Source organism: Nothobranchius furzeri, chromosome 3 (genome assembly GCF_043380555.1).
Source record: "Nothobranchius furzeri strain GRZ-AD chromosome 3, NfurGRZ-RIMD1, whole genome shotgun sequence".
NCBI classification, from domain to species: domain Eukaryota; kingdom Metazoa; phylum Chordata; class Actinopteri; order Cyprinodontiformes; family Nothobranchiidae; genus Nothobranchius; species Nothobranchius furzeri.
In genome coordinates, this window is record NC_091743.1 from 64649368 (window position 1) to 64661704 (window position 12337).

Consider the following 12337-nt stretch of genomic DNA (forward strand, 5'->3'; position numbering starts at 1 on the left):
ATCCTTACGCAGCATTGACAGTCTGGACACTTAAAAAAACAGCTAACGACCCTGTTATTTAAAGCTGCTTTTAACTGAACCTTTTATTTACTTATTTTTAACTCAAATTTTAATTTTTCACCTGTTTATGAAAATTTATAATTTTATGACTTTATTTTTTCTGATGCTAATGTAGCCCTGTCTAATTGTTTTGAGAGCATTTTGATTTTATGATGATAAACTATGATTTTATGACTTTGTTTTATTTTGTTTTGATCTATGTGAAGCACTTTGTGATTCTATGTCTGTGATAAGTGCTCTATAAATAAAATTTACTTACTTACAAAAACATCCCCCAAAATTAAAATACAAAGATATGAATGGCAGCGACTCTTTGGTGAATTACTTTGCACGCTGAAATGAAATAAATAAATATTAATTTTCAGACACGATCTTAAGTCTGGTTTGTGGAAAAGGTGGAAATGATGGCGCGAGCTAAACGTCCCGTTGTTTTTTTCATCACTTGTTTCCGCGGTGACCTCCAGAACCAGTCCGGTGAATTCGCTTCGTCTCGCGGACCAACCTCGAGCCGGTGCGCGTCGCGTGCGAGGCAAAGCAACGACCTACAATTGGCCGAGGTGGGTTTTTTCTAAAGGGGCGTATTTTTCAAGCCATCTTGACTGAATATTTAGCCTCATCCAAGGTACATTAATTTGATATTTTGGGGCTTTCGCTGTCCCCAAATTGCTCACCACCATCGGTTAAAAGGCTCAAGCCGCACCGATGTGACCGGGTCGAGTTTGTGTGCTTAACCGAAGCCCCGGCGGAGAAGTGGAGCGCTGAAAATGTCGCTCCTGAAATTACCGGCCAGCTAAGCTAACATGTCCGCCTTGGTCGGAGTCTGTCACTAGCTGACATTTAGCCAGGTGCAGCTTTTTCTGTGGGCAACTCGCACTGCTGAGGACGACTTATCGAGGTAAATTACTCTGATTTCAGTATTCGCAGCTTAAATACTGCCTTTTTGTCACACGATATCATTCGTGTGTCCTGTCCGACCGAACAACGTTTTCACACCAGCCCAGAGACACCCTTTTTGCAGGGGTCTGGAGCACAAAGCAATACCCGGAACGGTGCTCCGCTGCTGTGTCGTGCTCTAATGTATACATGCCGTAATTGAATGCATTAAGGCACGGTGTGTCGACAGAATCTGCTCTCTGTTTGTTGATTGAATGTATAATTTGGCTGCTAATCAACTTGCAATACACCCGTTGTCTCTGCTGTTGTGCGCTTAAAATGGCTGACTGATGTTAGATACTTGGGCTGGTATTTAGCGCGCGCCAACCGAACTATGCACAGCAACAAGGGGGGAGAAACACGGTTTTCGTTTCTGATTGGTCCAACGGAGATTCTACGTATAACTGACTGCTGATTGGACCAGTGGGGGACCGCGCTGATCACGGGTTGTTTTTGAGCAGCATGAGTGTGTGAGGTAACACTGCTCTGACAGTACACAGGAACAGTTTAGCTCCCTTTACATGTTTGTTTTTTTTTTTTTTTTTTTTTTTTTAATTCTTTATTTAGGATATTGGTTCGTAAACAATACAGTCAATATACATAAGTGACTCAATATCCACTATGAAGTACATGGAAACAGTATAAACATAACAAAAACATACCAACAGATTCAACGCCAGGGGTTACTGCATACAAATTATGAAACATGAGAATGATGATCGAAACAGGAAACAATACGAGACATGCAACAGAGTATGAATTATGGAAAGATTTGAAATTTCGAGCAGAGACTTAGTGTCTTAATGGCTTTGTTATTGTTCGAGGTGGAGATTGTTTTCAAATAAAGCTTAAGCTCTTTTTTCAAGACACAAAAGGAAGGTCTTATCTTTAACACTTTACATTTATGGATGTAAAACTTGGTCAGCAATATGATGAGATTAGATATGAACAGTTCATTTTCCAAATCCCTCTGATAGTCTAGAAATCCAAACAGAACATTATGAAAATGTAATACAAAGGTCTCATGGATATGGTCCAATATAAATCTACAGACGCCTTGCCATAGTTTCCGAGTGTGTTCACAAGTCCAGAACAAGTGGTCGATAGTTTCTGGGTGCTCCTTGCAGAAAGTACAGGATACATCAAAGTCTTTAATGAATCTCCTCAGGAATGTTTTAACAGGATAATAGCGATGAAGGAGTTTGAATGTGACTTCTTTGACTTTGTTTGTAAGCAAGTATCTGTTAGGAAGAGTCCATACTTTTTCCCACGACACATATTGAACAAGTGAATTCCATTTAGGGAGAACATGTGGTACAGAAACACAATCAGCTAGAAAAAGGGAGCGAATCTGCTTATTTGGCCGTAATCTCGATAGAAAACAAAGTTTCCCTATAAATGTGTCACTTGGATCAGGCAAAGGGGTCATGTTAGATGGTGGGGTGGTATAACTTTTGAAAAGCATGATAACACCAGATGGAATAGCGTCGAAAACAATAGCAAATTCTTTAGGGGTTACAGGAGTTTTATAATGAGAAAGAAATTCTTGATAAGTAAATAAATTTCCTTCCTTATTAAAGAGCTGATTGATCTTTATAATGCCATTCCAAAACCAATTGTCAAAGAATAAGGATTTCCTTTTGTAACAGACGTCTTTATTGTTCCATATAAGGTAATTATTAGGAGAAAAGTTATGCTTATAAATTAGAGACCAAGCCAATAACATTTGTTTATGAAAATTTGAGAGAGAGACAGGTATACGTTCAATATTGTAGTTGCACAGTAAGAGAAATTTTAGTCCACCCAGCTTAGAGAAGATTTGATGGGAAATGATATTCCACATAGACATTGGGTCTTTTAAATAATGTTTAATCCAATTAATTTTGAATGTGTTGTTTAAAATATTAAAATCAAAAAAATTGAGTCCACCATTTTTGTAATTATTCATTAGTACTGATTTTTTAATATAATGAGTTTTGTTCTTCCAAATAAATTTATAAAGCATCTGATCAATTTCTTTTGTAACTGTTTTATTAACGTCCAAAGAAATAGCAGCATATGCAAGTCTGGAGATTCCTTCCGCCTTAGCGAGTAGTATTCTGCCTTTTAATGAAAGGTCCCTTTGGAGCCACTGGTTAAATTTTTTTTTGGTTCTTTCTAATATTGGGGTAAAGTTCAGGTCACCTCTGTCTTTTTGGTTTTTTGTTACAACTATTCCTAGGTACGTCACTTCTTCTTTAACTGGAATATTGCAGATGGAAGGTAGCTCACAGTTCTTGACTGCCATTAGTTCACATTTATTTATATTTAGAGAAAGGCCCGAAGCTTTGGAAAAAACCTGAATAACATCAAGAGCGAGGGAGATTTGAGATGAGTCACGTAAGAAAAGGGTTGTGTCATCAGCCAGTTGACTAATAATGACTTCTCTATCTGCAATCGATATGCCTTTTAGGTTGCTCATTTTGATATGAGAGGCCAACAATTGAGTGGCCAGGATAAATAAATAAGGACTGATGGGACATCCCTGACGTATTCCACGGTTTAATTGAAACCTAGGAGATGTGCCATTCTTTAGTTTAATTGAACTCCCTTTACATGTTTATTATGGTGTTCAAGAATAAATGACGTCACAACCACTTATTAGAGTAAAAGACGTATGTCAAATTTCCAATTTGTATTTTAATTATTATAAATATTATTGTAGCTATTAATATAAATATTAAGTATTATATATACTTTTTATGACTTCCTCCCCTTTTGCTTTATTAGCGTTTGATCTGGTCTTTTAAGACTACAAAATAAAATTAAACTAAAATAAACTAAATTCAGACCTTCAGCATTTAATAATTTGTCAAATTGATGACAATAATTATATGGTTTTAAACACCAACATGTACAGCAGAGGTGGGCAATCCTGGTCCCCCAGGACCACTATCCAGCATATTTCAGAGGTTTCTCTGCTTCTACACACCTGATATTAATCAGTAGGTGATTAACAGGCTTCTGCAGAGCTTGATGAGGTACTGAATGGGGATTCAACCATTGAATCAGGTGTGTTGGAGCAGGGAAACAACTAAAACATGTTGGATGGTGGCCCTTGAGGACCAAAGTTGCCCACCTGTTACACAGACAAACAGGGCACACATTGACGTAGCAACAACACTGGAGAGATTTTTGAGAATGTTTGATTTTAAGATGAAACAACAAAACTTATTACGAAGATGGAAAGGCCTCTTGTTTCTGAGATTTTAGCTCTTGTGTCACTTTTCAAGTATTTGTACATTTGTAAAAGCTTTATTGAAATATTAAACATGTTCTCCCGTGTGTGTGTGTGTGTGTGTGTGTGTGTGTGTGTGTGTGTGTGTGTGTGTGTGTGTGTGTGTGTGTGTGTGTGTGTGTGTGTGTGTGTGTGTGTGTGTGTTAGAGCAGAGAAGTGAAGTCCCATGCGGAAGGTGAAGAGGTGGGAATGCGGGACGGTTGTTAGAAGACTCAACATGGGAAGGGGTCGAGGCAGAGGGAGAGGAAGAGGCAGGGGATCATCTGGTCAGTTACGGCCCCCCTCGCCTTATAAACTGCAGCTCTCTCCATCCAGGGAGACTTTGACATATGCTCAGGCCCAGAAGATTGTGGAAGTGGACCTGGATGGAAGGCTCCATCGCATAAACATCACAGATCTTCTGCCAGTTATTACAGAGGACGAGATGATGGCTCAGGATCTTGCTGAATGCAACAGCAACAAGGAGAACAGCGAGCAGACTCAAAGTAAAAGCAAATCGTGGAAGAAACCATCAAACAATAAAACCAGAAAGATCAGTAAAAATGCATCTCAACAGAACCACCGTTCTGGCTCTCAGCAGCATGCTGGATCTCTGCAGCACCCATCCAATCAAACTCTTCTGCCTGAGCCCACCTTTCGCACTCTAAGTTCAGTTTCACCTTCAGAGACGCCTCCTCTCCCACCCGCCTACTACCGCTACATAGAGAAGTCGGGGGAGGAGCAGGACAGTGTAGCCGAGTACGACATGGATGAGGAGGACCTGGCTTGGCTGGAGATGGTGAACCAGAAGAGGGTGTCTGACGGCCATGCATCTGTTTCTCCGGACACTTTTGAGCTTCTGATTGATCGCCTGGAGAGGGAGTCCATCCTCGAGTCACGCAGCCAGGCTCTGTCCCAGAGCACCGTTGATGAGGATGCCTTTTGCTGCGTCTGCTTGGATGACGAATGTCTGAACAGCAACGTCATCCTGTTTTGTGACATCTGCAACCTAGCCGTCCACCAGGAGTGTTATGGAGTGCCCTACGTACCTGAAGGCCAGTGGCTGTGCCGCTGCTGCCTGCAGTCCCCCTCCCGCCCTGTAGACTGTGTCCTCTGTCCTAACCGAGGAGGTGCCTTCAAACAGACCAGCGATGGACGATGGGCTCATGTTGTCTGTGCCATATGGATCCCAGAGGTGTGCTTTGCTAACACAGTGTTCTTAGAGCCCATCGAGGGGGTCAAGAACATTCCTCCCGCTCGCTGGAAGCTCACGTGCTACTTATGCAAGCAGAAAGGCAGGGGAGCATCTATTCAATGCCATAAAGCCAACTGCTACAGAGCTTTTCACGTCACCTGCGCCCAGAAGGCTGGACTTTATATGAAAATTGACCCGGTCCGAGAGACGGGAGTTAACGGCACCACCTTCTCTGTGAAGAAGACTGCTTTCTGTGAGCATCACTCTCCTGTTGGGTCTCGGCGGGACGGATCTGGAGATGAGTCTGTGGAAGGGAGGATGGTAGGGGGGAGGGGTAACCGGGGTCAGAGGTCATACACTCAAAGTCCGCCTTCACCTGTCAACAAGAAGGCAGCCAAGGGCCAAAAGAAGAAGAATACAAAAAGATCTGGGTCGACGCGCCGTTCTAATATTCCTGTGCTGCTTGTTCCTCAGATCCCCTCTCACAGGTGGGATATTAGCACTCGGATATGATTCAATTGTACTTTTTTATTTTTGCCTTAAATAAATGTGTTATTTATTTTGATTCACGACCCAGTGTAGTTCATCACCACCACTTTTCAACTGTTCCATTTTTTCATCAGGCTGAATAAGATCTGCACAGGAGTGGACGTGCTGAGGAAAAACCAGTTCATGCAGAGACTTCATAATTATTGGTTACTGAAGCGACAGTCACGCAACGGCATGCCTTTAATACGCCGGCTCCATTCCCATCTGCAAGCTCACAAGACCACAGAACAGGTGAGCACAGCTGCTGTCTCCATCACGCAACAGCACTAGTGTTTCTGACATCCTGGGCACGAGTGTGATGTTTCTATTCCTTTGCTTTGATGTTTAGCGGGAGCCTGACAAGAAGCTGAGCGCTGCCAGGGAGGAACTACGATACTGGCAAAAGTTGAGGCAAGACTTGGAAAGAGCTCGACTGCTGGTGGAACTCATCCGAAAAAGAGAGAGATTAAAGAGGGAACAGGTGAGGGATGATGTCAGAAACATGAGTGGTCAGATTTGAGTTATGTCGTTCTTAAGCATCATTAGCATTAGAGATGAAAAAGTGGGGTTTTGACTAAATTAGACTATTTATTACTTTTGAGTCATTCATTGTACAAAAAATAATTTAAATGAAGAATTCATGCATTTAATACAGTAATAGTTTTGATCTTTTGCCAGTGATTTACACCATGCAGAGTGATCTTGAGTTTCCTCCTGCTCTGTGTTGTTATCAGATGAAAATCCAGCAGGCTGCCCTTGACTTAACCTTGACTCCTGCTCTGGTGCTTCTGCAATCCACTTTGGACCAACTACAGGAGAAGGACACAGCCAAAATCTTCTCTCAGCCCGTCAATCTATCAGAGGTCAGAGCACTTAAAGATAACACACACTTCAGTCAGGCTGAGTCGACTGTGATCCAGCTGTAGGGGTCACAGGCGAACATTTTAATTTTTTTTCCTGATCTTTGAATGCATCACAGCTTCTTTGCAGTAGCAATGGTGTTTCATAAGTGTGATTTTATTTTTATTGGGTTAGCGATTTCTAGTATTTCTAAAATATATAGTAAAAGGTTTACTATTAACTAACTAATTTTCTTTTCATTCAGAAATGGGGGAAAAAATCTTGTTTTCTGTCAATTCTTGTTGTCAGACAGAAATTCAGCAAGGTCATAAAACTTATTTGTGCATCTCTATCTTCCTGACATTCTTTTTTTTTTTTCTTGGATTGTGGAGGTCCCAGATTACCTGGAGTTTATATCCCAGCCCATGGACTTCGCCACCATGCGTTCCAAACTGGAGGGCCATGCCTATTGCTCAATCGGGGACCTAGAGAAGGACTTTGATCTCATGATCTCCAACTGCCTCAAGTACAACTCCAAGGACACCATGTTCCACAAAACAGCCTTACAACTACGGGAAGTGGGGGGAGCCATTCTCCGTCATGCACACAGACAGTCTCAAAGCATCGGCCTTGACCCCAGCACGGGTATGCACCTGCCAGAAGCGCCAAACAAACATGGCTTCTACCAATGCACATGGGAAGATGGTGAGTGGATAAGAATTAGCCGTGGTTTCCTGATCATAACCAGTATTCCTCTGTAAAGTATGCAGTCTTTTTCTCCACAGTTGATTCTCTCCTGGATCCCGACAACAGATTGCACCTAACCACAGACGATCAGCTCAAGGCTTTGTTAGAAAAACTGGATATCGTCTCATCCATGCGCACCAGCGGCGGTCGCACCAAACGCATTAGGCTGCTGCGCCGAGAGATCAACTCTCTGAGGCAGAAGATGAACCAGGAGCAGCAGAATACTCAGTCTGTGAATGGAAACAATGAGGAGGAGGAGGAAGAAAATGAGGAGGAAGAGGAGATTGAGGAGGAAAAGCAGGAGAAAGCCAAGAAAAAAGAGAAAGCGAAATTAGAGAATGGGCCTTTAACTGCTGTATCAAACTCCGGGACAGGTACCATCGTTTATTTTTACCTTTATTACAATTATTACATTTTTTTTAATTATTTAGCTTACTGAGGAAAATCTTTGAGTTTAAGAATAGTATTTTTCATCTGATCTTGGCTGTTTTAATATTCTAATGATGCACTCTGATGCAGACGACTCTCCACCTGTGCTCGAGCTTACCTGCCCGGTATCGTCGCCCTTACCAGGAGATGCCCCTCTGGAGCCCCCTGTTCTGGGCATTGTGACAGGGGGGCGGAGGTCACCAGGGCGTTCCTACAAGCGTCAGAGGTCCTCGCGCAGTGGGAGCAAAAGCCAAGGTGAAGATGAAGCGGAAGTGGGAGAAACACCCTTTTCACAACCGGAGGCCGTTCACGAGGTTACACCACTTGGCGCTCCTCCAACTCTTCCGCTGGTCGGAGTTGGTCGTCGCACATCCGTTTTGTTTAAGAAAGCTAAAAACGGGGCAAGGATGGGAAAAAGCAAATCCCCTCCTCCTCCTTGTCAGAATGGGAAAACCTCTGAGGAGAAAACAAACGGACTGGACACCACTTCTGTTAGCCAAAACTCAACCGCCACTCTTCGTCCAGCTCCTAACACTTCTCCTGCTCCTTCCTCCCCGTCCTCACACCACCTGAGGTCAAGAGGCCCCAGCTTAGAAAGTGAGATAGACAAACCTCCTGCACCTCCCAGAGAAGAAGGTTAGACAGAAGAGTTCAGTGTCTTACAAACATCGGGCTCTCCAGAAAGTTAATCCTAGTCACTTGTTTTCTAGGCCTAACAAACGGAAAGCACATTTCTGCAGAACAGGATCGGGATGAAGATGATGAAGATGACAAGGAGGAGGAGGAGGATGGTGATGAGCCAGACCTAACGTGAGTAACAGTCTTGGGTGTCAAATTCAGTAAACATAAATCTCAATAGACATTGTTGCCTCAAAGCAGCTAACTCACAGGTTTGCAAAGGTAAACGTGTTTGGAGAGTAAAATGTGAGCATTTTGTACAGGTTTTACGGTAAATGGCTATATTTAAATGTTCATAGGACTGTAGATTAATAGAATTGTCATTAGAACTGAGTAGTAGCTTCCTGTTCTCTGGTTGAAATGACCATCCTTTACTGCTTCTGGCTCTTCTCCACTGCAGCGTTCCTCCTCCCAAACGTAGTCGGGGGAAACCAGCTTTGGCCAAAGTTCCAAGTAAAGAGAACAGAGACATCTCCGTGTCTGGTGTGTTCCACAGCAAAGCAAAACAACTGTGTTTTTTTTGTTTCTACACACAATGAAGTCATCTTCAGATACATATAGTTATGGTTCAGGCTCTATTATGAGTAAAGAGCAATGGATCAAAGTGGAATCTCCTGTTTACAGGTAAGTCTACACTTCTGTCTTTAGATGGTGATACGGAGCTATCACCACTGGACCTGGTTTGGGCAAAATGTAGAGGATATCCCTCCTACCCAGCGATGGTGAGACTGTGTTTATAAATATAACACCTTCCTTTTCCAAAATGACAGAAAGTCATTGTTTTGTAGCTGAAATAATCCGTTGCTACAGATTGTTGATCCAGACATGCCTCAGGAAGGACTCCTCCACAATGGCATCCCCATCCCAGTGCCTCCCGTGGAGGTGCTCAAACTGGGCGAATGGAGGAAGACGGAGGAAGATGAGAAGCTTTTCTTGGTGCTCTTCTTTGACACCAAAAGAACTTGGTAAGATTCCGACAAGAGGTAGAAGCTCACGCCAAATGTAAAATCAAACAGTACTCACCAACACGTTCCTTCTGGGTTTTAGGCAATGGCTTCCTCGGGACAAACTACTGCAGATGGGGATCGACGACACTGTAGACAAGCTGCGCTTAATGGAAGGCAAAAAACCCAGCGTGCGCAAGTCTGTACACACTGCATATGACCGGGCAATGGTGCATTTAAACCACGTGAGAGGAAATCTTAACTTCACTCCCTCCAATTTTATATAGATTTTACTTTAAAGAGTTTTATTATCGTAAACGAGACCGCTGATCATATGTATAGAAGACTCTTCGACCCTTTTACAAAATGTGGGAAAGTACAAAACACTTCCTTAGCTTGTTAAATGAATTTGTTCATGTATTGGTGTACATTTTTAAAAAGGGTTTTACACGACTGTTGCTGTGTGTTGATATGAAGTTTTTATTATAGGCCAAAGTGAGTCGCGACTCAGTGGAGAGATCTGTTGTTTATCTGGCAAAGGGACATATTTAGATTGTATTTGCTATTAAAATGTCACTGTGTGTTATCAAGTCTCACTTTAACATTCACACCATGACTGGACTCTGGTGGTTAAAAATGTCATATTTATGTTTATTTACTTGGCAGAAGTTTTTATCCAAAGCAACGTACAATTGTTAACCTATAGGGCATGTTGTGATCTGTGGGGAAAACCGGAGTTCCCAGAGGAAACCTACGCAGGCACAGGGAGAACACGCAACTCCGCGCAAAAAGGCTGCAGCCGAGTTTCGAACCTGCAACCTTCTTGATGCGAGGCAACAGTGCCAATAACTGTGTGTGTGTGTGTGTGTGTGTATATATATATATATATATATATATATATATATATATATACACAAACCAGCCCACTACTGTAGATCTAAAAATGTTTTTTGACACACTTGATTATATCCTACTCTTTCTGAGATGTTACATTAAAGTTGAAATGAGAAATCAATTTAGTCCAGCCATGGTGTCCTGTTGGTGTGACTTTTAACTGTGTTTGATGAGTTTTCCATATTGTGAAACTGTAAAATACTCGAATGTTAAAGTGGCCGGCGCATCAAACTGGTCAGGAAAATTTAAAGCCACTACAAAGCTGAAGCAGAGAAATTAACTGCGATAACTTACTGAAAACCTTGCATTTGTTACCAAATCTGACTGAAAAGACTTGAAAAGCACAAATGCTCTGGTTTAAAACATAAAAACCTTTTAAGATTGGTGTTTTCTGGAGGCCAGAAATGTGGCCCAACCTTACTGTGTCTGTGTACAGCTTAGTTTTATGTAAACAACCCTCCGTGTGGTAAAATTGCATGTGTATAGTTTTGTAAATATGTAAATGTATGTTTATATTTGCTTACATGAAGTAATTTAAGGAATGCAAAAATCAAATATAGATTTTAATTTATAATTTGTTGAAGTAGAGGTGTTATTTAAAAAGTAAAATATTGAAAAGAAATATGTATGATCTAAGTAGCTCTTTGTAATTGATGGTATTTGCCAACATGTTGAAAATGATTCTGTAAAAGTGAGGTGGCACAAGACCTAAACTGTTGGCAGCTGTGTCTGCTTTTGCCTATGAGGTTCATTTTTCCTTTGGTGGTACAGATTTTTGATCTTGTAATTTTAATAATTACCACAAGATCTACACTCTGCCTGAGATAATATTTTCTCACACAAGAATAAATGCTGTTTGAAAGAAAACTGCTTGTGGTGTTTTTGATTAGCCTTTAACTGCTGGACCATGACACACCTAATAACTTAATTATTGAATACAAACAAAAAATCTTACAAGATGGCTCAATAATAAAGGCTCCACATTGGTCTTTCCAGCTCCTTGCACTCATTTAATACCTGCCAGGAGTTCAACCTAATAGCCATCTGCAGCAATGGGAACTCAGTTTCACAATCCAATAATATCTTAAAACCTCAGATTTTTTTTAGAAGAGAATCAAATATAAATTCTGACTTGTGCATTCAGTTCTTGTTTTTACAACATTGTAGTTTGTGTTTTAAGGAGTCACAGCGATGCTTTTTAAACCCAATATCACCGTGACGGACACCATTCATGTGGCGTTGGTGCGTCGTAGTGGATGGAATAATGACGGATGACTAAACAGCAATGACTCCAAACACGTTGCCGATGATGTCAGGCTTCTAGAATGGGTTTCCGCATAAACGCCAATAAAAACAGGACCAAATTTAAAGATGCATTATGCGAGAATGGAGTAAGAATATCCTGTGATCAAATTAGTTTAGTGCAGCCCACTTTCCCCCAAAATTAGATACTTTCTCACTGCTGTTCCATGAGTTTCATGGCCGTTGTTAGTGGTGACTCAGCACCAGAAGATTCTAAAAAGTCATACACAGTAAATTGAAAAGTAAATAAATACATTTTACTGTAATATCAAGTTGTTGGTAATTGAAAATGTGTCTTGACATGTTTTTAGAGCCGACCATTTGTTTCTAATTCACTGTTAGCATTGTTAGCTTCTAGCCTTCTTCACCCGGAGATGTGATGGCTTTTTAACCCTCCCACGGTCTTCATGGGTGACCCCGCTAAGAAAGGAGTGAGCACCACCTCACCCCTGCCACGTGGACCTCAAGGGATAAACCATCAATCCTGCTCAACGGTCAACTTTCCTGGCGGGGTCACCCACAAAGACAGTG

General features: G+C 41.6%; 1 protein-coding gene across 5 annotated transcripts; it reads left to right on the forward strand.

Annotated features, from left to right (window-relative positions):
* Positions 1-724: 724 nt before the first annotated feature.
* On the forward strand, positions 725-10120 carry brpf3a (bromodomain and PHD finger containing, 3a). 5 transcript variants are annotated; one of them, XM_015958998.3, is made up of 13 exons: positions 725-955; positions 4418-5932; positions 6068-6224; positions 6322-6453; positions 6707-6835; positions 7205-7517; positions 7598-7933; positions 8079-8624; positions 8699-8798; positions 9067-9149; positions 9291-9388; positions 9477-9631; positions 9714-10120. In XM_015958998.3, exons 2-13 carry the CDS (start codon positions 4437-4439, stop codon positions 9895-9897), a joined length of 3729 nt encoding a protein of 1242 aa, XP_015814484.3. In that variant the 5' UTR covers positions 725-955; positions 4418-4436; the 3' UTR covers positions 9898-10120. The 5 variants fall into 5 exon arrangements, with proteins under 5 accessions (XP_015814484.3, XP_015814486.3, XP_070406024.1 ...); XM_015959000.3 differs by having other exon boundaries at positions 9315-9388; XM_015958999.3 differs by having other exon boundaries at positions 777-955; positions 4423-5932.
* Positions 10121-12337: the final 2217 nt, after the last annotated feature.